Here is a 26,755-nt window from a genome sequence, read left to right on the forward strand (position 1 = left end):
AATCATTTTTCGATTGTATCGGAAAAAAGTATTGGACACAGTCTACACATCCTACAGGAAGCTACACCCCTATTAGCCTTGGGTAAAACAAATTCAAACATCTTGCTTTTCATGTTTTATTGTGTAACCTTTACAAATATTTGAACACTAAAGAGATGAAACCAAGATTACTTAAATTTTGTAAGACTGTCTGGATCATTGTCAGGATCACCCCCATCATAACCAATATATTTACGCTTATATTTCAAACTGGTCACTTTAGTAGCTCTGCCTGGAAAAGCAGTGTATCCATCATATATCTTATCAGTCTCAGGGTGAAAACGTATATACTCCAAGTTCATATGTAGATTTTTAGGCAGGTTAAGCTTGTTAAGATCATCTAGCGAAGAACTGTTGCGAACTTCTGTCTGAAAATATGTGACAACATCCCCTACTGTCTTCATCTCGTGAAGTGTCATGTTTGGTACATCGTGATCCAGGTCGGATATCAGCTTTGTCACAAACTGAAAAGAACAAAAAACAAACAAAGTGTTTCATTCGCTGAGTGCAAACTGCTCTTGTCAAGTAATTGCATATAGCAGTTAGCTAATTATTGTTCCTAGTCAACATTGCTTGATAACGCTATTGCATATGAAATTTTGCGATTATTGTTCCTGGTCGACATTGCTTGATATTGCTCTTAACACTTCAGTCAGAATATGTGTCATGGGGGTACATTATGTAAAAATTGAACAGGAAAATCATCGTCTCTTTCTGCTCTCCTGAAATCAAAAGTCTTTTATTATTCTACCAAGTGATCTTGTCTTGATCCAGGACGACCCAGTTTCAAAGCTATCTTAGATTTCATGGAGGCCTTACTTCGAAAGAAATTCCATAAAATGGGCCAAATTGTGACGAATGCTTTTTCATGATTAGATCCCGTGATTTTTAAAAAAAAAATGAACCAGAATCAAAATTCTGAATTGAGAAAAACCATTATGACCAGACTTCATCAAGATTGGACCGAATGTGACCACTAGTGTGTAAAGATTTGTCTGTTTTTTTTCTCTATAATTTGACCTAGTAACCTGTTTTTTTTTAAAATCAGATGACCTACTATAATCTTCTCATCTATGATTTTAGTAAGAAAAATCATTATGATCAAGTTTCATCAAGATTGGGCCAGACAATGTGGCTTCCAGACAGTAAAAATAGTATGTCATTATTCTGACCTAGTGACATAGGTTCTCTATCCCAGATGAAACAAAAACAAACTTATTGAAGAATTCATTGAAAAATATATTTAACCATCATGAAGATTGGAACAAATTGTGGCCTCAAGAGTGCGGCCTCAAGAATGACAAGGCAGTCCAAAGTACGGCTATATATATATATTTGTTAAAGTTATTCATATTGTGTGTAGTGTAGGTAAGATCAATGTCAAGGTTATTTGGCTATAAAAAAGAAGGAAAATGAGTCCTTGATTTATAACATCAATGAAATAGCAAACCTTAAGTATTTTCGATAAAGTGATACATATATATTGTGGTGACGTCATAACATTGATTTCCTGCTTTTGAAGAGAAAACAGATGTTATAAATATAATATCACATTTGTGTCAATTGTTTTTTTAAATATTAAACTTGTTGCACATAATGACAGTGCTTGGTCGAGTGCTAAGTATCAATCTGTGCAACTTGTTCAACACTTTCATTTAACATTTATATCTTATCCTCTATTTAGCATTGTCATAATATGAACCTGAAATTTCATGATAGATTACTGGCACAAATTGCAATTGGTTAGAGTTCTTGGATCAAATTCATTTATTGTTGCTAAAAGTACATAAATAGTATAAGGTCAATAAAACCAGTAGGAATTGACATGTCAACACTGCTAAATGTAAAAAGCCCAGACACAAGCATGTGTACTATGAACTTTAAATGTCAGATGTGACCTTGACCTTTGATGTATGGACCCAGGTCAAGGTCATTGCACATCGTCACAATGCGGACAACATTTGTACCAAGTATTATGGTAATCCATCAATGCAAAAGTAAGTTATAGCGCTGACACGAGCATGTGTACTCTGACCTTTAAATGTCTTGTGTGACCTTGACCTTTGAGGTATGGACCCGGGTCAAGGTCACTGCACATCGTCTCAATGAGAACAACGTTTGTACCAAGTAATATGGTAATCCATCAATGCATAAGTAAGTTATAGCCCTGACACGAAATGTTACAGCCAGACGGACGGACGGACAGACGGAAGGACGTTCCCACATATCAACCTTTGTTAGGTACTTAACCATTACTCCCATTATAAAAATATACCCACTAAGCCCTTCTAACCCTAACTAACCCTACCCAACAAGGGCTACCCAACAAATATGATCTTCTATAAGAAATGAAGGAATTAGTACCCATTCGTGTGTGCGGACAGACAGACAGACAGACTTACAGACGGACTAAGTGCATTCCTATAATCCCCTCTCACTCCGTGGCAGGGGATTAAATAGAGGGTCAACAAAATTGATATATATTAGATACAAATTAACGTAGCACACATTTATTTCCTCGTTGGCTGAAACTGAATGTAAAAGACTGTTTTCTTTAGAATGAAGGTAAACATTCCCACTTGGCTAAAACTAATGAGCCTTGAGGTAGTTTCGCTGGCCTCTGGAATTTGAGCCAACGGGTTCGACTGTATCAAGTTTTTTATACCAATGGTATGCGGGAAAACAAATATGAAGAAAAAAAACTCCACTCGCAGAAGTAGACACTGGAGTGAGTAGAAAATACCTCCTTATTCTTCGCAAGTAGAGCTAATAAGATTTAAACAGACAGACAGGAAAGAAAAGTTTAAAAAACAAAAAAAAAGCTTACATCAAACTTTTTTAGTCTAGATGTCAGTTGGATGGCTTGCCAGTCATCAGCTTTCCCGTAGAAGCTCTCTGCTGTGGACTGTATCTGCTCCACAACATCCTCCGCAGGGGTGTACGCTTTTCGATCCTCTATACCCACTCTCTTGTCAACTGGGCCGTCACTGAAGGGAACAGAATACAAAATGTCAAATACAAAAATCATTCCCAACAACAGTGTAAATCAGGATATATCAATCCTTTGCCCCTGATTGGACAATGATATTTAATTAAGAAAGGTAGATTATATGAGCAGTCTCAGATCTTATAGTTGCTTCTTAGTGCAAATATCAGACACATTTTTCCAATTGAATTGCATTTCCTCTTATAGTAGGATTGCAAAATATATATGTCAAAAAATGGTACCGTTCCAGCATAAATAGCTTCTTATAAAATTTATTTTAAGTTAATAAAAATTATCCTTAAGTATAACAACTACTATTAAGGTTTTTTATATCTTTTTTTCACTTTAATGGAAACCATTCTTATCAAAATAAGTTTTCCTTCTGTTAACAGATTTCTATATAAAGAAGAGATGTTTGTCAAACATTATGCTTGGTCCTGACAACCTCAAAATCAATCATGTCTGAGGGACATTGGTGCAGGCATTGTCAAACTATCAATTTGACAAGCTTTTCACATGAATCAATAGGGTTCATCTACTGGTCAGGCCCAGCCCCTATGTCAAGATTGAGGACCATAGGTCCAGGCATTATTAGATAGTGTTTTACATAGTTTGAGATATAGGAGAAAACAGGTTTGTTTACGCCAGAAGAAGCTCTTTTACTCCAGGTTTATACAGGAATATTTGAACTTCATGTACCAAGTTATGGTTAAATGTGATAAGTATTTATTAAACAATAATATATTGCGATAAATGCACAACAATTACCCTTTAACCAACTAAATGTTCAAGACTATATGAGCCGCGTCGCGCGATTTGGGGCTTTCGGACATAATTATTACAAATGAAATAATCATTAATAAAAAATGCAAAATGTATGTCTATGTAAATCAATTTCTTTCTGACTTGTTTCTTTTTAAGGTTTGTCATTGGTGCAACATTTTCTCGATAATTTATGACCATTGGTTCACTCATGTTTCCATAGCAACCATGGAATTCGTCCCGACATATTTTGACTGGATTGATAGTCTGTGTTTAAAACGGCCAAATGTATTAAAAATACAAAAATGATTCATTATTTTTATTTTTATGTATGTTCCTTAAAGATTCTGTGATAAGAAAATAATTTAAATTGTAAGCTAGTTGTAATATTGATACAATAATTTTGCACGTCATTTGAATAATGCACTTTTATTACGACGTCATTTGAATGATGTCAAATTTAGTATTCAAAATGCGCAATACATGATCTCACTTGTAAACACGTAAATTACGCAATTTAAGTGATATCAACATGAAATTCTCAGAATATCTTTCTGAAATTACATGGCATTCAAATACCTTAAAACATTGTAATAGCAAAAATATGTCCGAAGGGCCAAAATCGCGAAACGCGGCTCATATTCTGTCTACTGGCCTAGCTACTGATTCACCTGACAGCTTACTGCTTATTTACCAAAATAAATCTACAGCAAATATAAACGTCTGACAAAATATAATTTTGATCATTAATATCATGAAAAATGCTTAAATGTAGCAAATTTACCTTTCATCACCGATGTCTTCAATCAGTTTCTGGATTTCTACTTTCTTTCCTTCTTTTTTTAACCTCTCTATTTCTCTATGCTTTTCGAAGACCTTCAGCTTGTCAAAGAAACCCATCGACCGACTATGCAGCTACAAATAATAGAAAGAAAAAATACAGGTATACATTATCAGGTACATTAAAATGATTCGACAAAAAGTGCATGATGAGCAGTCATAGAAATTTAAAAGAAATTGAACTAGCCTGCAAATGATGTTCATAATAATATAAGTTTAAACTGATAAAGTATATGAATATATTTAAACAAAACCATGTATAACAAAACCCAAATTATTTCTCATGGCTTTAAGATTTGGCCTTGTGCTTATTTCGGCTACTAGACAAATCGGCCCCTTACCAAATCGGCCCCTAGTTGAAAAGGTTACCTTTTCGGCCCCTTACCAAATCGGCCCCATCCTGTAGACGTTTCGGCCCCTTATTACGGAGACGTTTCGGCCCTTATTTTCATTTTGTTTTTTATTTTTAAATATAAGTAAAAAACATAGAATTTCATTTTAATTTTAATGAGATAGGTTCATTCACACAAAGCTATATTATGCATAAAAAAATATTAATATTAACAAGAGGTCCAAAAGGGCCTATGCTCTACTGGCATGGCTTTTGTGGTCATATCAATCCAGAGCATGTATGTATGGGTAAAAGGCAACAGACATATAGTTTATGTTTTGTGTTTGGGTTACCTGAAAACGTAGCACGTTCAACATCTGAGCCCAGAAAGTATTGTAAGCAGATTAGTTGCATGAACTATTTTAATTTGTGCCAGGTAAAAGTCATCTGACAAAAAAAATGCTTTCAAAACTGTACTCACAGTAAAATTTTCTGTAGTTTTAAAAGTTAAAAAAGTTGATCAAGGTCAAAGTCAAGGGCATCCTAGGACAACATAGATCAATTTGAACAAACATTCACAATCAATTGTGCTGAGATGGATGCATGAACACACAAAAAGATTTTCAAACCTTTCCAGATTTATGTTTACCAAACCTGTGAACCCTGGGTGTGGCCAGTAATGACACCAGGTGCATAACTTAAACATTCACAACCAATTTTGTTAAGATGAATGCGCAAACTACAGAACTTAAAGCAAAAAAATGGCCTTTGGGCTTTCAACAAGAACAAGGCAGAGTAATTCACAAAATCAACTTGAGGAAGCAAAAAGCAAATTGTCTCTCAAAATCCTAGACTTGCAAATTGTCTCCCTTAACTCTAGACTTGAATTAACATATACATGTAAACTTGGCTAAAAATAGAATTCGCTCATGCAGACCTGGCTAAAAATAGAAAGCATTTCTTTAAAACTTTCATGGCCCATAATCTAGGCATTCATGGGCGGATCTTGCTGGTTTTCGAAAGGAAGCAAGCTTTAATGGATATCTAGATACTGTACAAGTTTCATCGAGATATAATCAAAACTGAAGACTGTATCGTGTTCACAACCAATTGTTTACACAATAGCATTTTTTATACTATCAAGGGCCATAATCTAGGCATGCATGGGCGGATCTGGCTGGTTTTCGAAAGGAACCGAGCTCTAATGGATATCTAGATACTGTACAAGTTTCATCGAGATACAATCAAAACTGAAGACTGTATCGTGTTCACAAGCAATTGTTTACAGACGCACGACCGCAGGGATGCACGACCGCACGGACGCACGGATGCACATACTACGTACACATTACCATCGCATAAGCTCTTCTGGCCTTTGGCCAGTAGAGCTAAAAATAGATAAAAAGGAAATATATTTATACTGGAACACAAATATACATGTGAACATAGACAATTATTCATGAGATTATTCAGTAAAAGTATTATGAGTCCCGATCACCCATACTCCTGGCGTCAATGTCTACAGTACCGCTCTCTACGCTCATGGCCAAGGGCTGTCTCCGACACGAGTATAAGATGTTATTTTTTTCGAGACAGTATGGCAAATTGTCACATTCCACACAGGTGTCAGGCGTCGGAATTTGTGACACTTTACAAGTTTATTCGTCTACACTCAGGTCACCAAGAGATGTCAAAAAGTACATAGCAACTAAGCGTTATCATTATTATGTATGCATTGAATATTGAAATAAGGGTATATTTTTATGACAATATTGAGAGCAATAGTATACCTCAAATATGTACATAATAAATTGATGGTTGAAACGTAAAGAACAAGAGCACCGTGAAACGGAGCATTATACGCCCGAAGAAGATTCGGCTTGAGGTCCTTTTAATGTAGTGATGATTTGTATAAAGTTATTTGAAAATCACTTTATTAGTTACCAAGTTATGGCCCGGACACGGAATTGCTAACGGACGAGTAACAAAGATGTGGCCCGGACACAGAATTGCTAACGCCCCCCCATGGTGATTCTAGTCTTTGAGGTATGGACCTGGAAATTGTGCGTGACACATCCTTTTAATGTAGTGATGATTTGTATAAAGTTATTTGAAAATCGCTTTATTAGTTACCAAGTTATGGCCCGGACACGGAATTGCTAACGGACGAGTAACAAAGATGTGGCCCGGACACAGAATTGCTAACGCCCCCCATTGGTGATTCTAGTCTTTGTGTTATGGCCTGGACATGGAATTGCTAACGTCCCCCCCCCCCCCATGGTGATTCTAGACTTTGAGGTATGGACCTGGAAATTGCATGTGACACATCCTTTTAATGTAGTGATGATTTGTATAAAGTTATTTGAAAATCACTTTATTTAAGTAACAAAGATGTGGCCCAGACACAGAATTGCTAACGCCCCCCCATAGTGATTCTAGTGTTTGAGCGATGGACCTGGAAATTGCGCGCGACACATACTTTTAATGTAATGATGCTTTGTATTAAGTTATTTGAAAATGACTTTATTAGTGACCAAGTTGTGGCCCGGACACGGATTTGCTAACGAACCCCCATGGTGATTCTAGTCTTTGAGGTATGGACCTGGAAATTGCGCGCGACACATCCTTTTAATGTAGTGATGATTTGTATAAAGTTATTTGAAAATCGCTTTATTAGTTACCAAGTTATGGCCCGGAAACAGAATTGCTAATGCCCCCCCCATGGTGATTCTAGTCTTTGAGGTATGGACCTGGAAATTGCGCGCGACACATCCTTTTAATGTAATGATGCTTTGTATAAAGTTATTTGAAAATGACTTTATTAGTGACAAAGTTATAACGCCCCCCCCCATGGTGATTCTAGTCTTTGAGGTATGGACCTGGAAATTGCGCGCGACACATCCTTTTAATGTAATGATGATTTGTATAAAGTTATTTGAAAATCGCTTCATTAGTTACCAAGTTATGGCCCGGACACGGAATTGCTAACGGACGGACAGACAGACGGACAGACGATGGAGGCCATAACATAATACGACCCTTCGGGCGTATAAAAATGGAAAAGCAGTTAACCATATTTAATCATTTGAATAAACAAAATATGAATTTGTGGCCACGTAGCTTTTAATCTAATCATGTATTATCTTAGATTTATTGATACTTTAATAACCTGAAAATTAAACTTCAACTATCCTGTACTATCAGATTGTATCATTTACTATAAGTTGAAAAAATGTGCTAATATAAATCTTTCAATTTTGATAAATTAATACCATGTCACACATGTGTGTGATTTATAATGTACCGATGCAACTATGACACGTGCCAATATGCGTCTTATACAACAGCTTTGATATAATTTTGGCATTGAATGCATTTTATTCTAACATAGTTATGGGAAATCTCACTGTCACTTACATAGCCATATCTGGAAAGTGTTATACTCTTTTATACGTTTTTGAGACGTTGTTTATATAACTCAAATCTTCTTTAATCAGCTGTAAAAACATTAAAAAAAGAAAGACACGTATTCATGCACATGTCTTTTTCACACCCACAACACCTTTAAAGAACGCATTGTCTAAAGACAAATTTTCTATGAAGTCTTTATTGATCAATTAATATTTACCAGTTATAACAAAATACGTTCTTACATATTTTTTTAAATTGTATATTAAAAATAATGGTTTAAACTTAGATTTGAATGAATTTTTTATCAATCTTATCAATGTTTTTTATGAACATTGTCTATTTGTGAATTTACGGATCTCATTTACAATCTTTTGAAATAAAATTTGACATATTATTTTCTTCTTTACATATTCAAAATAAAAATATTAAAATGAAATTAAGGGGTCGAAATGTCTTTGTTGAAAATCAGTAAGGGGCCGAAACGTCTCGAGTCAGTTTAATTAAGGGGACAAAATGGCAGGGCCGAAAAGTCTTAGGGGCCGATTTGGTAAGGGGCCGATTTGTCTCGCTCCCCTTACTTCAATCACTTAACAAGTGTAATGATATTGAACCAAAAAGATGATCAAATTAAGTTCAAAGACTTTTGGCAGCATGAATTTTAAAATGTTCCACGAAATGGACTACAACTCATAAACATGAAGAACAATTTACTTACTTCCAATGGGAACCTTTGCTTTTGCCAAAATAACACAAGAGTTTAAGGCTGCACTCTCACAGATTGAAGGTTTTGACAACTTCTGGGAGCAAGCCAATTTTTGCGATAATCCATGAAAACCAGTGATATAAGACTGCTGACAAAAAATTAGATCGCAGATTTTTATATTTAAGTTAAAAAATTAATGTTTTATGCATTTTTCTTAAACCGTTAGTAACAGTTTAAGCCATAAAACATTAATTTTCGAACGAAATATGCAAATCTGCGATCTCATCTTTTGTCAGCAATCTTTTATCATTGGTTTGCAGATAATTAAGCAAATATTTGGTCTTTCCAAGACAAACAAGAGCTGTCGTAAGACAGCGCACTCGACTACGCGGCTTTGACTTAGAATACAATAACGATGTAAAATTACCAAGTTTGGCCTCTTTATGTCAAACCTAACTAAAATTATTTAATACATAAGGTGACTTTGATGCTGCCCTCCCACCAGCCCGCCCAAACAATGACGAAAGTCATTCAAAAAACTTGATTTCCCATTATGAAAATGTGGTTAAGAATATACAAAGGAAATTAAAAAACAATAAAAAAAAATAAAAAATTCAAGGGCCATAATTTGTATTTAGTCTTAAAATGGAGTTATGTTTCTTGTTGTAAAATGGTTGTAATTAATTTTGAATTTTATTAAATGCATTAAATGAATGGTATAGAAGTCTTTTTTATTAAAATCCCAACTTGCCCTTAACTTTTACTTGCCTAAAACTTTTACCTAAGTCAATCAGGGGCCATAACTTGTATTAAGGATATGGAGTTGTGTAACCTCATTGGGTGATGGTCCTGAACAACTGTGTGAAGTATTAAGTCAATTGAATGAATGGTATTGGAGTTTTAAGTGAAAATCCCAACTTGCCCTAAAACTTTAACCTGCCCTAAAACTTTAACCTAAGTCAATCAGGGGCCATAACTTGTATTTAGGATAATATGGAGTTATGTAACCTCATTTTTTGATGGTCCTGAACAACTGTGTGAAGTATTAAGTCAATTGAACCAAGGATATAGAAGTTATTAATAAATATTCCAACTTGCCCTAAAACTTTAACCCAAGTTCCAAAGTCAATCAGGCGCCGCAATCTGTGTAAAGAATAATATGGAGTTATCTAACCTCAGCATGTGATGGCCCTGAACAACTGTGTGAAGTATTAAGTCAATTGAATGTAGGGTATTGGACTTATAAATGAAAATCCCAACCTAAAACTTTAACGCCGACGCCGACGAGTAGTATAGCCCACCTATTCTAAAAATAAAAAGTTGTAAAAACAGTCAATATGTGAAAGTGCAGCTCAGACTGAAGGAGATAGTTACAGGGTAAGTAGCTGACTCAATATAGTATTAAGGGTCAAAAGGAATTTGATTTCCTGGAACCCTGAATATCCCTTATTGGCTCAACTTATAACATTTTATGTATATATCACATCATCAACGCCATCACATTGTTCAATTGAAGGGAAATGTTTCATTTATTTGTCACAATTAGAAAATAAATCGATGCCATTTTGGTACGATATAAGGATAAATGACCCAATATGGACAAATATGAGGTCACCTGAACCAATGGCTTTAGTGATATACATGTACATGATGAAGGCATAATATAAAAAGATCCAGGTGAGATACTAGTGTTGGGAATCAGTTGCAATTTTACTATCGATGATTGGTTCCACTCAAGTAACTGATTATCAATAGTACAATCGGTTTTTAAAATACTAGATAGTACCGGAGTTGTAGTTTTATTCATGTACAGTATTAAACTCTTAATCATTATATGCATATACCTTATGTCTATTATTGAAGTTATTAAGTGTTGTTGTATAAAAATAGTTCATTTTCTTGCTCATTGTGGCTTTCATCAGCCATTTTGTTAAAGATAACATCTGAACACTTACTAATTTTTTTTCTTTTTTTTTTCGATAATCGATTATAACTAAATACTATCGATTGTCGCCGATTTCAGGCCCAACCAATCAGTTTTCGATTATAATCGATCATCGGAACATCACTATGAGATACCCATTTTCTTTTTCGAATAGATCGTTTGGTATTAGGTATAAAGCACCAATGCAAAGAAGACAACATTTAACTACAAGCTTGAACTTAATTAGCAAGTCGAGCTAAAAAAGAACATGTACATGTATAACAGTAGTACATGTACTCTACATTTTCAAGCAATCTTATACCTAGCACCATGTGAGAAAGTAAAGTGGATAAAGGGCAATAATTTGCGTGCAATATAGAGATATATTACTCCATTAATTAAGGAGGTTGGATGGTTGGGAACACTCATTGCAATATGTAAAGTATTTGCTGAGATATTGACTAAAATTTACTCACATGCAAATCTGAAACCAGAATTTCTAAGATGAATAATGCAGAGCCAAAGGCATACTTGCATTATATACAAAAGAGTGATCTATTTTGACTAATTACATTGGTTGAAACCCCTTGTTTAAAGTATCAATGCAATACATCAAGAAGTTGCTGAGATAGTGACTTATGCGTGTTTACATGCAAAACCATTATCAGAATTTTAGAGTTGGATAATAAAGGGCCATAATGTGCGTAATAGAGTTATCTAACTTCAGTAGGTTGAATTGTTAAGAACCGTTGAGAAAGTTTCAATGCAATACTTATAAAAGTTGCTGCTGTATTGACACATGCATGCTAAAAGATGCAAAACCTGTACCAGAAAGTTGAATAATACATGCTATATAAATATGCAAAATAGAAATCGACTAATTACATAGGCTGGATGGCTGTAACTCCCTAATTTTGTAAAAAGTTTCAATGCCAATTTTGCCATACATCAAGTTTAAATTCATGTATGTGTGCTGTCATGCAAAAGTTATACTAGAATTTCTAAGGCCATAATTTGCATTTAATATACATATTTTTTTTATTAATAAAGAAGGTTGGATGGTTGCAAATACTTGTTATAAGTTTCATTGCAATACATGATGTATTTTCTGAGATATAGACTTTACTTTCTTACATTCAAAATCTAGGCAAATACCTTGTACTTGAGGGCAGGTAACACGATATTATTGCTGGGTTGAATCCATAATTACGATAGTTGTTTACAAGATGTTGGTACATTTTACTAGACTAGGCCACAGTGATGCTTAGTGCTGTGTTGAAATTGGTCGAAAATAATAGATGTTTAAAAAGAGATTCTTCTAATGATTAAATCCCTAAATGTCCTCATGGTAGGTAAAAGACTGGGGTGTTTTGAAAAATAATTAAATTGTATTTAGAGAAGTATTTGATTTTTGAAATACATCATAAAAAAGGTAACATTCATATGTAACTACAACAATGTTTTGCACACAACAAGCTTTTAATACATTAAATTCAGGTCAGCAAAGCTTCTAATGACAGAGACAACCCTTTTTGCATTGTTAACTGCTGTTGTCATTCATGTATTTACCATAATGGTATATTTGACTGTAAATAAAAACAACAACACACAATTAAACTCATAAATTTTTGTTGGATATCATATTGACTATTTGTGAAGGAACTAATATGAAATAACACTCAATTGTTATATGGTTTGTTTATTTAGAGACATTATAAGGCAAAACCCAGAAACCCAAACAGAATGTATGATCCGAAATGGCGACAAAACAGTTTGTTTGTGAAAGATTTGCTGTATTAAAAATCTGTCCACATGTACATTGGAGTACAACAGCTCAGTATTGAGAATAAGATTGAAACTTTGATAATGTAGAAACTTAAAAGGATAAATGACTTTCTGCGGCTTTAACTGTTCCATGGGAATTCATCACATTCATTGAAATATATCAATCATATCCTTAAATGCTTCTAAAGGGACATAAGGATAACTTAACCTTTAAGTCTTTTGTTGAAAAGTATTACAGTTACTAACGCTATATTCAAAGTGTGAACTTCAAAGACACTATTTGAGCATATATCAAAATTTGATGATGGGTCTTAGTTTTATTACTCCTAATGCTTTGCAAGGCATACCAAAACAAGAGGCCCAAAAGGGCCTATGCTCTACTGGCATGGCTCTTGTGGTCATTTTCAATCCAGAGCATAGTACATTTGAGTAATAGGCAACAGATATTAAGTTCACTTTTAGTGTTTGGGTTAGCTAAAACGCAGCACATTCAACATTTGAGGACAGGAATTGTTGTAAGCAGATTAGTTGCATGAACTATTTTAATATATGCCAAGTAAAGGTAATCTGAGGGTAAAAAATATTTGCTTTCAAAACTGTAGCTTTAAAAATTAATAAGTAAGTCAAAAGGGGTTGGGCCAGCTTTTGCCCAAGGGGCATTATTTCAAACGTTTTCAATTGCATCATATGATGTTCCACAACAAATATCAAAGGTATGGGCCTTGTAGTTTGAAACAAGAAGATTTTGAAAATATTTCTTAAATAAGTCTCTAGGAAAATAGTGATACCCAGGGCAGTGCCAGTTTTGACCCAAGGGGTATAATTTGAACAACCATGGTAGTGGACCACTAAATAAAGCCTTGTTCAAAATAGCAAGGATTTGCATAGTGGTTTCAGACAAAAAGGTTTTTAACATTTCCCAATTTAAGGGGGGGGGGGGGGGGGGTCCCTGGGCCTCCGCCAACGTCGTTTGCATTTGCCGCACTGGTCCCTTGCGGGACAATCTCCGTGGGGAGAGGGGGGTTGCAGTAATGACCCAAGGGGCATAATTTGAACAAACCTTCACAAGCAATTGTGACTTTACATGTAAACTTGGCTAAAAATAGACTTCGCTCATGTAGACTTGGCTAAAAATAGACTTAGCTTAAAATTGCATTTTTTATACTTTCAAGACCCATAATCCAGGCATGCATGGGCAGATCTGGCTGTTTTTCAAAAGAAACCGAGTTCTAATGGATATCTAAATACTGTACAAGTTTCATCGAGATACAATCAAAACTGAAGACTGTATCGTGTTCACAAGCAATTGTTTACAGATGAACGGACGCACGCACGCACGGATGCACATACTACAGACACATGTTACATAAACATGAATGAGTCCTTTAAACATAGTAAGAACTTTAAAAAAAGATATCATTGTTCTTATATGGCTTATCATGACATTTTGTGCATTTGCACCTTACACGCCGGGTAATCATTGGAGCCATAACATTTTGTTATGTGTTGAAAATGCTCCAACGCGTCTTCCGTTATAGTGCCAATGAGTGGAATAGGGATGTAAACAGCGAGTATGGTTTCTTATATTTCATTTTTAGAGGTTTATACGAGTAAAATTAAAAAAATGGAGAATGTAGTTCCACATAGGAATGGCCATGAGTTGTTCTAAAGGTAAAAGTTCTGAATTAAATTTAATATCTGATCGTCTAGAACTTGCATAACTTGCTAGACGTTAGTGTTGACAACGTAAAAATCTGGATTTTCGTGAGAATTGTTCTTGTACCTTAGGTTTAAGCATTTTCTTTACATGTGTGTGGCTTTTTTATTGACAAAAGGTTGCCGCATTACAAATTTTAGAAATTTATTTGTTATTCTTGCTGCACTATGCTCGATTTTCTGAACGTTGTGGTGCCAATGAATAGGTTGTGGTGCTCATGAATAGTAATTTAGTAGGAAACGAATTGTGAAAAAACTGTAGCAATTTCATAACATGCAAATTGACAATTAACTGAATTGATATCATTTTCGATCTTTTTAAAGTATGACCAACTACCACACTGCTTCGCGAACTTTAAGGTTCATTTTGTGTCTAATAAATTAATACTTAAAAGCAAATGGTCGTCGTAATTCTAATGATGTATTTCCATGTATTTTAAGGCGAAATCTAACGATTGTGTTTACATATTTTCAGATTGGTGTCTTCAAAGGGAAAGGTAAAAAAGTAGTATGAAGATCATTAAATGAAATATCCGTTACTTTGATTTCTCCACCCACCTGAGGCTAAGCCTGAACCACTTTCACTTTAACAATTTACGGCAGATACGTTCATTAGATCCAAATGACAGTGTCATGATTTCATCTTTTATTGATTTTATATATTCTTTTCCGTATCTTACCTGAAGAAGCTTTGTTCTTTCATCCGTTAAACGCGCTACACGCCATATATTCATCAATACAACCTTTCTCGACATGGGCGCAGCCATCTTTTTTGTACGGAAATCCTCGGATGTCTTCCTTTTGTTCGTGTACTTGCAAGCATGAAGAAGTTTTTGGACAAAGTCTACAGATTTTCCAAAGTTTACGGGTTGACAGCTGCTGGGGCTGTTGCTGTTATAGGCGTTCTTGTATATGACAAAGCCAGAAGAGAGCCTGTCTACTCTTCGTGGACAACAAACTATGATCCAAGTGTGAAGTGGGACTACAACTGGGATAGGTGCAGACATCAGTTTAATTTTACTTAGACATTATTTTAGTATTTGAATAAATTTCAAAATCTTTAAATATTTTGATTGGTCGATAAGTATTGTCAATTATGGAGGCCTGTTAGTCGTATAACTGCTAAAAGATCAGTCCTACTTAATTACATGTCATATAACGACTCGATCAGTATCTATCTATCTATCTTTGAATACTGCCGAACCCCTCTTTCGAGTATTACTGGCAGGTGCGCGTCGGACTGTTAGTAAAGTGAAAGAAAGAAATAAAAGATAACATTGTGGGACATGGAATAGAAAAACAAAATCCAGTCATGGTTAAAACTAGTTAGTCGTGAGAACATTTTTAAAAATGTATCTCGGTATAATGACTTGCTATCTCATAATAACAACTTACTACTCATAATAACAACTTACTATCACGTTTTAACAACTTAATATCTTATTATAACAACTAACATAATTTTTGATTTAATGACTAGTCTTGTTTTAAAGTCTTAAGTATCTCGTTATAATGACTTGCTATTTTCTTGAAATAACTAACATAACTCGTCTTAACGACAAACAGAACTTATTAAATCAACTTTAAACCAACATAACTCGTTATAATCACAAGCAAACAGAACTTATCAAATCGACTAAGTATACTGTTATACATCATAGGCAACCCCGGTACATTTTCCTTTACACTTCATAATACACATAGCGTAGCAGTGTATCCGGGGGTATCCGACAATGGTTGTTATAATGACTTCTATAACTCATTCAAACGACTAAGCATTTTGTTATAATGAGTTGGTATTGTAAGTCGTAATACCTAGACATTGTAATAAGTAATCTAAGTCATAATAAGATACTTAGTTGTTAAAACTACATACTAAGATACTGAGATAAATGAGATACTAAGCATAAGTAAGGAGTTGTTTTAGTCATTATAGTGAGATACTTAGTCATTTTTAGGAGTTATGTAACTAACAAGTTGGGCAATACCATTTTGTAATTTTGTTTTGCGTCCATTTTTGAGCTCTGTGAGCTTAAAAAAACATTTGTTTTAAGGTAATATTAAATAGCTATTGACTTTGATTTCCCATTTCTCTTGAAAGATGACAACAGCTAGTTGTTACTTATACTTCAACTTCAGCTTTTTATTTATGCTATATTTTACAGGAGAGAACCAAAGAGCCTTGTGAAGCCACTTAAAGAATCCGCTACTGATGATGAAAAACAGAAGTATCTTGAGAAGGAGGAAAAGAAAGTTGGCACGGCAACCAGGCATATCATTATGATCCGACATGGGCAGTATTTTGACAAAGAAAAGTATGACGCTGACAGAATGCTGACTGAGTTAGGTGAGAGAGCCTGGGTTTAGAGCACCTATAAAATTATCGAACGTATCAAAACACTCAAGAAGATTGAATTTCTTTCAGTAACAGACATAACTATTAGTTAATACTTGCAACTGAAAGTCTAAAATCTATTTCTTTTTCAAAATAATGTCAATTCTTGCTGCTTTGTCATAGATTATGTGCGCAATCATGTAAAAATAGGTGATTTTTTTCATGTTTATTCTCTCAAATCTTTTGGAATTAGCTTCTGTATACAGCAACCATGATGGGTCCTCTTTACCTTTCAAATTTTAATGCTTTGTATTCCTTCTTTGCAGGGCGTGAGCAGGCTAATCTCACAGGTTTACGACTGGCTGAATTGAATTACCCATACACAAAACTGATCTGCTCAACAATGACGCGTGCACAGGAGACAGCAGACATCATCCACAAGCACCTGCCAGATCTCCCACGGGAAAATGATGACATGCTGCGGGAAGGAGCTCCCATTCCGCCTGAACCTCCATCGGGAAACTGGAGGCCAGAAGCCTCGGTACTATCTACATTATATCTTATCTGGTTGCAACATTAAATTAAAACAAATTGTGATTATCTAATTCTTGTTTGTATTTCAAAGCAGAAAGAAATTAAGTTGGCTTAGCCTTGTTGACAGCATCGTCATTGTCACCAGTTTGCCTGATGGAACTGAACAACTGTTAAAGATGTGCATACCAACCTTGGAAAATATTTTGCCTGAGACAATACTGCCCAGTACAGCAAGCCCCAAAATTCCGGCTTTATTGAGTTATGCCTCTTTTTCGACTGAAAAACAATTGGCAAGTTTTGGCTTGAATGATCAGCGCTCATGCTATAAAGTTTCCTAAATAAAACTCCTACAGTAAGGAGCTGTTTTTGTGTTGTCCCCCCCTTAGAGTCAGAGGCATTCCTAGGGTCGAGAATCAAACCAAATTTTACTATAAATTATTGGAGGTTGAAATTGATCAAATGATTAATTAATTATAAAATGTTTTTATACTTGTACAAACCCTTCCAATAATGCAATTTTACCTCATTGTTACATTACTAACTTCACATTTCTTATAAGTTATATGTATATTCTGACCACCCTTGATTAATTTCATTTCATTTATACAAATTTAAGTATGAACAAACGAATATTAATTGGGAGAAAGTATCTCACTTTGAAAGATTTTAAAAGGAATCAATATGTTGGACCAACAAGTCTGACAATTATATGTTTTTATACTTAATAATGACAAAATCACTATTGATAGTCAACAATATTCGACCCTTTTTTGGTGTTCCAGACATCTAAATGTCCAAGGATGTAAAATTTGTATAAATAATCTCTGGTGGCATCTGCTTAATGGGTCTGTCGAAATCTGTTTGCATAGCAGTATTGAATCTATTGGTTTGATTAAATTATAGATAGTATCAAAATTGTGAGTTGTTTTTTTTTCAGCAGTTTTATGGTGATGGTGCTCGTATTGAAGCAGCATTTAGAAAGTATTTTCACAGAGCAGAGCCAGAACAAACCAAGGACAGCTATGAAATTATGGTCTGCCATGCAAATGTTATACGATACTTTGTATGCAGGTTAGTATTATAAGATTTCATTTTATTGAATTGATTGAGAACAAAAACAAAGCTTAGTTTGACTAAAAATTTAATACCAAAAGATCAAGATCTCACTTAAAATACTACTTGAAACTGATGTTTGGTGTTGCCATAGTTTACATGTATTTTTAGCTCACCTGTCACATAGTGACAAGGTGAGCTTTTGTGATCACAATTTGTCCGGCGTCCGTCCGTCCGTAAACTTTTACTTTAAACAACATCTCCTCATAAACCGCTTAGCCAATTTCATCCAAACTTCACAGGAATGTTCCTTGGGTGGTCCCCTTTGAAAATTGTTCAAAGAATTGAATTCCATGCAGAACTCTGATTGCCATGGCAATGGAAAGGAAAAACTTCTTCTCCCAAACCACAAAGCTTAGGCCATTGATATATGGTAGGTAGGATCACCAAATGGTCCTCTACCAAGATTGTTCAAATTATGGCCCTTGGGTCAAAATTGGCCCCGCCCCGGGGGGTCATGGGTTTTCTCTATATGTTTATAGTGAAAACTTAAAAAATCTTCTCCTCTAAAATTACTTGGCCTAGAGCTTAGATATTTGTCATGATTCATCGTCTAGTGGACCTCTACAAAGTTTGTTCAAATTATGGCCCTGGGGTCAAAATTGGCCCCGCCCCGGGGGGTCATGGGTATGCTCTATATGTTTATAGTTAAAACTTCAAAAATCTTCTCCTCTGAACTTACTTGGCCTAGAGCTTAGATATTTGGCATGATTCATCGTCTAGTGGACCTTTACAAAGATTGTTCAAATTATGGCCCTTGGGTCAAAATTGGCCCCGCCCCGGGGGGTCATGGGTTTTCTCTATATGTTTATAGTGAAAACTTAAAAAATATTCTCCTCTTAACTTACTTGGACTAGAGCTTAGATATTTGGCATGATTCATTGTCTAGTGGACCTCTACAAAGATTGTTCAAATTATGGCCTTGGGGTCAAAATTGGCCCCGCCCAGGGCGGTTAGGGTATTCTCTATATGTTTATAGTGAAAACTTCGAAAATCTTCTCCTTTGAATTTACTTGGACTAGAGCTTAGATATTTGGCATGATTCATCGTCAAGTGGACCTCTACAAAGATTGTTCAAATTATGGCCTTGGGGTCAAAATTGGCCCCGCCCCGGGGGGTCATGGGTATACTTGATATGTTTATAGTTAAAACTTCAAAGATCTTCTCCTCTTAACTTATTTGGACTAGAGCTTAGATATTTGGCATGATTCATCGTCTAGTGGACCTCTACAAAGATTGTTCAAATTATGGCCCTGTGGTCAAAATTGGCCCCGCCCCTGGGTGGTCATGGGTTTTCTCTATATGTTTATATTAAAAAAAATCAAAAATCTCCTCTGAACTTACGTTGCTTAGAGCTTAGATATTTGGCTTGATTCATCGTCTAGTGAACCTCTACAAAGATTGTTCAAATTATGGCCTTTGGGTCAAAATTGGCCTCGCCCAGGGCGGTTAGGGTTTTCTCTATATGTTTATAGTTAAAACTTCAAAAATCTTCTCCTCTGAACTTACTTGGACTAGAGCTTAGATATTTGGCATGATTCATCGTCTAGTGGACCTCTACAAAGATTGTTCAAATTATGGCCTTGGGGTCAAAATTGGCCCCGCCCCGGGGGGTCATGGGTATACTTGATATGTTTATAGTTAAAACTTCAAAGATCTTCTCCTCTTAACTTATTTGGACTAGAGCTTAGATATTTGGCATGATTCATCGTCTAGTGGACCTCTACAAAGATTGTTCAAATTATGGCCCTGTGGTCAAAATTGGCCCCGCCCCTGGGTGGTCATGGGTTTTCTCTATATGTTTATATTAAAAAAAATCAAAAATCTCCTCTGAACTTACGTTGCTTAGAGCTTAGATATTTGGCTTGATTCATCGTCTAGTGAACCTCTACAAAGATTGTTCAAATTATGGCCTTTGGGTCAAAATTGGCCTCGCCCAGGGCGGTTAGGGTTTTCTCTATATGTTTATAGTTAAAACTTCAAAAATCTTCTCCTCTGAACTTACTTGGACTAGAGCTTAGATATTTGGCATGATTCATCGTCTAGTGGACCTCTACAAAGATTGTTCAAACTATGGCCTTGGGGTTAAAATTGGCCCCACCCCCTTCGGGGGTCATGGGTTTTAGTGAAAACTTAAAAAATCTTCTCCGAACTCACAAAGACAAGTAACGTCTTAATTTAAACTGGATAACATATTTAGTACACATGCCAATTTTCAATATGGGCCACATACAACAATTAATAACAAATATACATATATAGATACACACGTAAAATCAAGTAGTGACAAGAGCTTAGATATTTGGCATGATATATCATCTAGTTGACTTGTACCAATATTGTTCAATCTTTGGCCCTGGGGTCAAAAAATGGCCCCACCCGGGTGGTCATGGGTTTCCTTATATATGTATATGATGAAAACTTATAAAATCTTCTTCTCCGAAACCAAAAGGCGAAGGCCTTAGATATTTGGTATGAAGCATCGTTTATCGGACCACAGATTGTTCAAACTTTAGCCCTGGGGTCAAAATTGGCCACGCCCCGTGTTCATAGGCTTAGGTTTTCAATATTTTTATATAGTCTTATATGATAAAACTTTAAAAATCCTCTTCTCCAAAATATAAGACCTAGAGCTTTCATATTTGGTATATAGTGTTACCTAGTGGACCTACACCAAAGGTATTCAAATTATTGTCCCGGGTCAAATTGGCCTCGCTCAGGGGTCATTTGTTTTTACATTGTCTTGTCACTTAAACATCTTTTCCTCTGAAAGTAAAGGTCAGAATGACTCCATACTTGATATGTAGCATCCTTACATGGTCCTCTCTCAACTTTGTTCAAATGGTTTTGTTTGGCCCCTTTTAGGGGTCACCAGAGCAAAAAATAGAAAAAACTTGATCTTATTAACTGCTTTATGGATCTTCAAGTCTGAAGCATCCTAGCATGGGCCTCTGTCAGGTCTTTTCAAATAATTTTGTTTGGCCCCTTTTAAGGGCCACCAGAGCTAAAATTAGTAAAAAAAACTTAACATTTTCTTCGCATGAACCCCTTGATAGATCTTCAGCAAATTTGGTTTTAAGTGTCCTTGCATGGACCTCTCTTAAATTTGTTCACATAATTTTGTTTGGCCCGGTTGCCATGGCAACCTAAAGGAAAATGTCAACAATTGGTTATAATCATCTTCTCCTAAACCGCTTTGACAATTTTGATGAAACTTCACAGGAATGATCCTTGGTTGGTGCTTTTTCAAAATTGTTGAAAGAAATTAATTCCATGTAGAACTCTGGTTGACATGGCAACCTAAAGGAAAAGTGTCAACAATTGGTTACAATCATCTTCTTCTCCTAAACCGCTTGGACAATTTTGATGAAACTTCATAGGAATGATCCTTGGTTGGTGCTTTTTCAAAATTGTTCAAAAAAATTAATTCCATGCAGAACTCTGGTTGCCATGGCAACCTGAAGGAAAATATAGGCTGTTGTATCCGCGCTGTGACTTACTCTTATATGGACAGATTTTAAAATGACTTGCCATATGTTTTCGACATACCAAGACAACGTGTCGTGTGCAAGACCCATGTCCCTACCTCTAAGGTGAAAGATACACTAAGTGTTTATTCACAATGGAATGCTGAATATGAGGACATAAAGAGTGTTGGCTGTCATTTAGTAGGATTTTTTTTTTCTATGCTCAGAGGCAATTTAATATAACTTGCAATATGTATTTGACACATAAAGGCAAGATCAACTTTTTATGTACTTGTTCATAGATCAATGTCACATTGGGGGGCATTTGTCACATACTTTGACAGCTCTTGTTCAATATTCTTTGAGAAACAAGCTATATTAATAACAAAGGTTAAACTCTTTTACTCAGGTGAGCGATTTAGGGCCATCATGGCCCTCTTGTTTATACTAAAAGAACAATGTTACACAAAGAGCTTTATCAATGTTGTGAAATAATTATTCAACACATGAATTTCTACAGTAATAGGCATTTTATCGACCCCAAAAAAATCAAGAGCTTCAAACATTCTCAAGTCATGAAAGATGTTAACTTTTACCACTCCAGAGCCCTCCAGTTTACCCCAGAGGCATGGCTGCGGATCAGTTTAAACCACGCTAGTTTGACCTGGGTGTACATCCGTCCTAACGGCAGGGTCGGCATTCGTACTATGGGCGAAGCCGGCTTTATGCCCCCCGATAAACTCTCGGTCATGTGACGATAGGCAATACATGTCCTTGTTGTCATATTGATAATCAAGTAAGTATGTATGTAATTATATATACTTGCCATTATGATGGTGGACATAATAAAGTTATCTGTGCCTGAATTTGTAGGAAAAAAAAGTGAATTGATGAAATCAGTAGTAAAACCAGATAGTATATAATTGTTAAAGAATGATTAGTGGATAAAAAAATAATTTTTTGAGTACATCTTGAGTAGTAGTATTAGTCTTTGAAGCATTTTGTAAAGTACGAAAACTATTCAACATAACTCTGTTGTAGTATATGTATCATTACATGTTAAATGATGCTATGTTATCCAAGTGTTTAGTGCAAACCAGGTAAAGGTGCCCCCTCTCACCCTCAGGTAGGTGGGTTTGATCCCCACTTGAAGTACTTTTTCATGGCCTCTCAAAAAGGACAGTAGTACTGGTTTGTACCCAGGAAACAGTCTCTTCATTGATTCATATCAGGTTTTAGTTGTCTTCACATTGTAAAAACTAACTAGATGTCGATGCTTACCGGGACTTGGTTTTTTTCTCGCTTTATTAAGGGGCATGACTCAAGAAATCATAATATACTGTAGTCAGAATTATGGCACTTGCTTTAATATATCATATGCCCATTGTTTTTGTGAACATGTCAAGGTTTGATAGGGAATTCTGTTAGGGTTGATGATTTATGGTGAGCATTTATCCTTTCGCTCACTGACAATAAACTCATGGCCATGACAATATGTATTGTATATACTGTCATGGCCATGAGTTTATTGATGTCATTATTGGGGATATGAATGCAGTTGGGCTGGTTCAAGTAGGCCTGGAGTCCTCCTGCTGACTCAACCCACTTCAACCAGCTAAGTTCTTACCCGATAATGACATCAATCCCACAATTAATATGTATTGTATATACTGTCATGGCCATGAGTTTATTGATGTCATTATTGGGGATATGAACGCAGTTGGGCTAGTTCAAGTAGGCCTGGGGTCCTCCTGATGACTCAGCCCACTTCAACCAGCCTAATTGCGTTCTTACCTGATAATGACATCAATCCCACAATTAATATGTATTGTATATACTGTCATGGCCATGAGTTTATTGATGTCATTATTGGGGATATGAACGCAGTTGGGCTGGTTCAAGTAGGCCTGGAGTCCTCCTGCTGACTCAACCCACTTCAACTAGCCCTATTGTGTTCTTACCCGATAATGACATCAATCCCACAATTAATATGTATTGTATAAACTGTCATGGCCATGAGTTTATTGATGTCATTATTGGGGATATGAACGCAGTTGGGCTGGTTCAAGTAGGCCTGGAGTCCTCCTGCTGACTCAACCCACTTCAACCAGCCCAATTGCGTTCTTACCTGATAAAGACATCAATCCCACAATTAATTCCTTAAATGAATGACTGATTATACAAGACGCAATTATTTATTGTCTTATTGTGCTTATTTTCAGATCCAATTATTCAAAGAAGCAGGAAAGATATCGGAGACAGTTTTTCAGGTTAAGTTGAACCAAGATGGAAACAGTTTGATTCTCTGTCTAGTGAAAGCAACATAACAAAATGGAATAATGTCTTTTATTCTGTGCGGTATGCTGGACAATACTGTTTCACCAGATTATTAAACTCAAGGATCATTTAAAAGTGCCTTTCATTGTGTTTGGAAATGAGCATTTTGTTTTATTCTTTAAGTGTTGTTATTATTATAGTTACCAGTAAAAGGTCTTGTCTGGTTTATTTAGAGAGAACAAATATGCTGCATGTATTTTAATGTTTGTCTATGTATCTTTTGAGAAAATGTCAAATGAATTAATCTGATAAGTCTGGAACCTCAAGAAGAAAAACAAAACATGTCAGTCAGTGGATATCATTTTTCATTTCAAATATTTTGGTATAAAACTCCCCCTCATTTACAGAAATGATAAAACAAATGTCTCAAGCAAAGTTGAGCAAAAAAGTTGAGTAAGGAATCAGACAAGGAACTTTTGAAGATTCGTGATTGATAAATAATTAATTCTTAAAGCTTGTTACATTTGGATTTGATTATTATAAAATTCCAGAACTTCAAATTTCTTAGTGTTTTCTGACTTGTCTGTTTTGTTATTGATTGTTTGAATCAATATGGAAGTATTTAAAATGTATAAATAATTCTGTCTTAAGTTTCTGTTTTTAATGAAGAGAAATGAGGCTGAAATGATCTATAATTATAGAAAGACAGCATAAACATACAGGCAGAAAATAATGACATACTGAGCGATTTTCAATTTGGATTTCACAAGGGTCAGTCTAATTCAGTTCTTTTTTGTTTTTAATGCAATTATGCAAAAATTGTTAAATGATAAACAAAGACGGTATTGTGCCTTTATTGATATGAAACATGCTTTCGATAGTTTCAGTTTTAATAGCCTCTGGTTAAAGTTATATAGATCAAGGGCTGTTATCATAAAGCATCTTATGTATTTCCTAACTAGTTGATTTCTTATGATTTTAATAGTCAAGTTAAAAGAATTGTACAAATGATTTTAACATTAAAGTTTTTGTTTTATTTTGGAAAATCTTTTTTTATTTCATAAAAAATTATGTCTAAAGAGATTCTAAAATGGGGAAAGTGACCGAAGTAAGGAAATGACTTACGGTAAGATGTTTTATGAATACTGCCCCAGGTGTTGAAAACGCTTAAAACTGTTTAATAGGAATATGTATAAAAATGTGAAAACATGTGTAAAAAAAAGTACTTTGCTCTCTGAATATTTTCATTGTGCTGACAGCCCTTAGCAAAGGGGAAATACAAAGATTTTGGTCACATAAATTACATATTGAAACAGGTGGATATGGCCGTTTTAGAGTTTACAAAGGTGATCCTCATTGTACCTGTATCCTGTGTTCATTTTATGATAAAAAAGATGAATATCACTTTGTCATAATATGCCCTATGCCATGTATATTTCATTATTAGAAAGGAGTGGATCATATTATCAAACCATTCCTTACAAGAAACCAAAATACATTATGACATTGTAAAAGTTTATTAAATCATTTAAATCGCAAGACCTTGTCATAACAAGAAATCCACTTTAAGTAAAATTTATAAAGCAAGCAATTTGTCTAAAAAATTCTATGATAAATGATTTAATTTAGACTATAAAGTAATATATGATAATAGCCCCCCAAATCTCTATTATCATGTTACCTGTATTTCAAATATGTACCATTTACATTTTTTATCTCTATATTTATCATTTGTATTTTTGAAACATTTTTCTTCCTTCTTTTGTTTTCATTGTAGTTACCATGTAACTGTATCATTGTGACCATAAACATCATTTTCTGATACATATCATGTATTGTCAAGAACTGTTAGAACATGTTTAAGACAATAAACCATTCTTTCTGTCTGTCTTTCTGTCTGTCCTAAAAGAATATATTTTCAATACTTGATTATGTTTTAGTGCATATTGGTCATAATTATTCTACTATTTGTGGTATCTCACTTGACAGAATCTTCGACTCCTTCGAGACTAGACATCCATTATGTGGCCCAGGCCTCAAGACCCCGAGACAATTTGTCAAACAGAAAGGTGTTGTACGTAAACATGGATAATTGTTGCTCCAAAGTTGAGATCACATTCTTACGTCAAAGCCCTATTATAAATAACCATACTTTAGTCTAGTGCGATCTTTTGTCACTGTTACAACTCTTATTGACATGATGCCAAGCCACCTAGATACACAAAAAACTAATGGAGTTCTGGGGCCATGATTACCAACAGTCCCAATTCTGAGGTTAGAGATCGGACTCGGGGAAACAACTTTCATTAAATTACAAAGATCATCTTCATTTCATTCATTTTACAAAACTGAACATCAGTATTAAGTTGTAATAAATCCAGCAAATTATGTCATCACTGCTCAACAAGAAGGAAAATTACAATGAAACAAAGACTTGGGGAGTTTTGCCACCAGAGTCTGAACTTGGACTTGAATTAAAAAAAGAAGAGAAAAATCGGAATATAAAAAATTGTTTTAATTAGCGACCCCTAA

The 26,755-nt window shown here is 35.1% G+C and overlaps 2 protein-coding genes across 3 annotated transcripts; one reads left to right on the forward strand and one right to left on the reverse strand.

Annotated features, from left to right (window-relative positions):
* Positions 1–108: 108 nt before the first annotated feature.
* Positions 109–15,274, reverse strand: LOC128231472 (39S ribosomal protein L50, mitochondrial-like). Its single transcript, XM_052944347.1, has 4 exons — positions 15,178–15,274; positions 4,572–4,702; positions 2,867–3,026; positions 109–503 (listed from the first exon to the last, which is right to left on the reverse strand). The coding sequence occupies exons 1-4, from the start codon at positions 15,262–15,264 to the stop codon at positions 168–170; spliced, it is 714 nt and encodes a 237-aa protein (XP_052800307.1). The 5' UTR covers positions 15,265–15,274; the 3' UTR covers positions 109–167.
* A 44-nt stretch (positions 15,275–15,318) lies between these two features.
* On the forward strand, positions 15,319–26,109 carry LOC128231471 (serine/threonine-protein phosphatase PGAM5, mitochondrial-like). 2 transcript variants are annotated; one of them, XM_052944345.1, is made up of 6 exons: positions 15,319–15,494; positions 16,663–16,844; positions 17,159–17,373; positions 18,304–18,437; positions 22,551–22,742; positions 24,169–26,109. In XM_052944345.1, the coding sequence occupies exons 1-5, from the start codon at positions 15,319–15,321 to the stop codon at positions 22,699–22,701; spliced, it is 858 nt and encodes a 285-aa protein (XP_052800305.1). In that variant the 3' UTR covers positions 22,702–22,742; positions 24,169–26,109. The 2 variants fall into 2 exon arrangements, with proteins under 2 accessions (XP_052800305.1, XP_052800306.1); XM_052944346.1 differs by having other exon boundaries at positions 18,307–18,437.
* The last annotated feature ends 646 nt before the right edge of the window (positions 26,110–26,755 follow it).

Source organism: Mya arenaria, chromosome 4 (genome assembly GCF_026914265.1).
Source record: "Mya arenaria isolate MELC-2E11 chromosome 4, ASM2691426v1".
Lineage (NCBI taxonomy): Eukaryota > Metazoa > Mollusca > Bivalvia > Myida > Myidae > Mya > Mya arenaria.

What these genes read in the sequence shown, in the direction of transcription:
- LOC128231472 (XM_052944347.1), bottom strand. Translation starts at nt 15,264, where the DNA reads ATGGCTGCGCCCATGTCGAGAAAGGTTGTATTGATGAATATATGGCGT. An exon ending in AAAGAACAAAGCTTCTTCAG is followed by an intron (nt 4,703 to 15,177) that starts GTAAGATACGGA and finishes TATTATTTGTAG; the next exon opens with CTGCATAGTCGGTCGATGGG. An exon ending in GAAGACATCGGTGATGAAAG is followed by an intron (nt 3,027 to 4,571) that starts GTAAATTTGCTA and finishes TGTTCCCTTCAG; the next exon opens with TGACGGCCCAGTTGACAAGA.
- LOC128231471 (XM_052944345.1), top strand. Translation starts at nt 15,319, where the DNA reads ATGAAGAAGTTTTTGGACAAAGTCTACAGATTTTCCAAAGTTTACGGG. An exon ending in TGGGACTACAACTGGGATAG is followed by an intron (nt 15,495 to 16,662) that starts GTGCAGACATCA and finishes TATATTTTACAG; the next exon opens with GAGAGAACCAAAGAGCCTTG. An exon ending in ACTGGAGGCCAGAAGCCTCG is followed by an intron (nt 17,374 to 18,303) that starts GTACTATCTACA and finishes TTTTTTTTTCAG; the next exon opens with CAGTTTTATGGTGATGGTGC.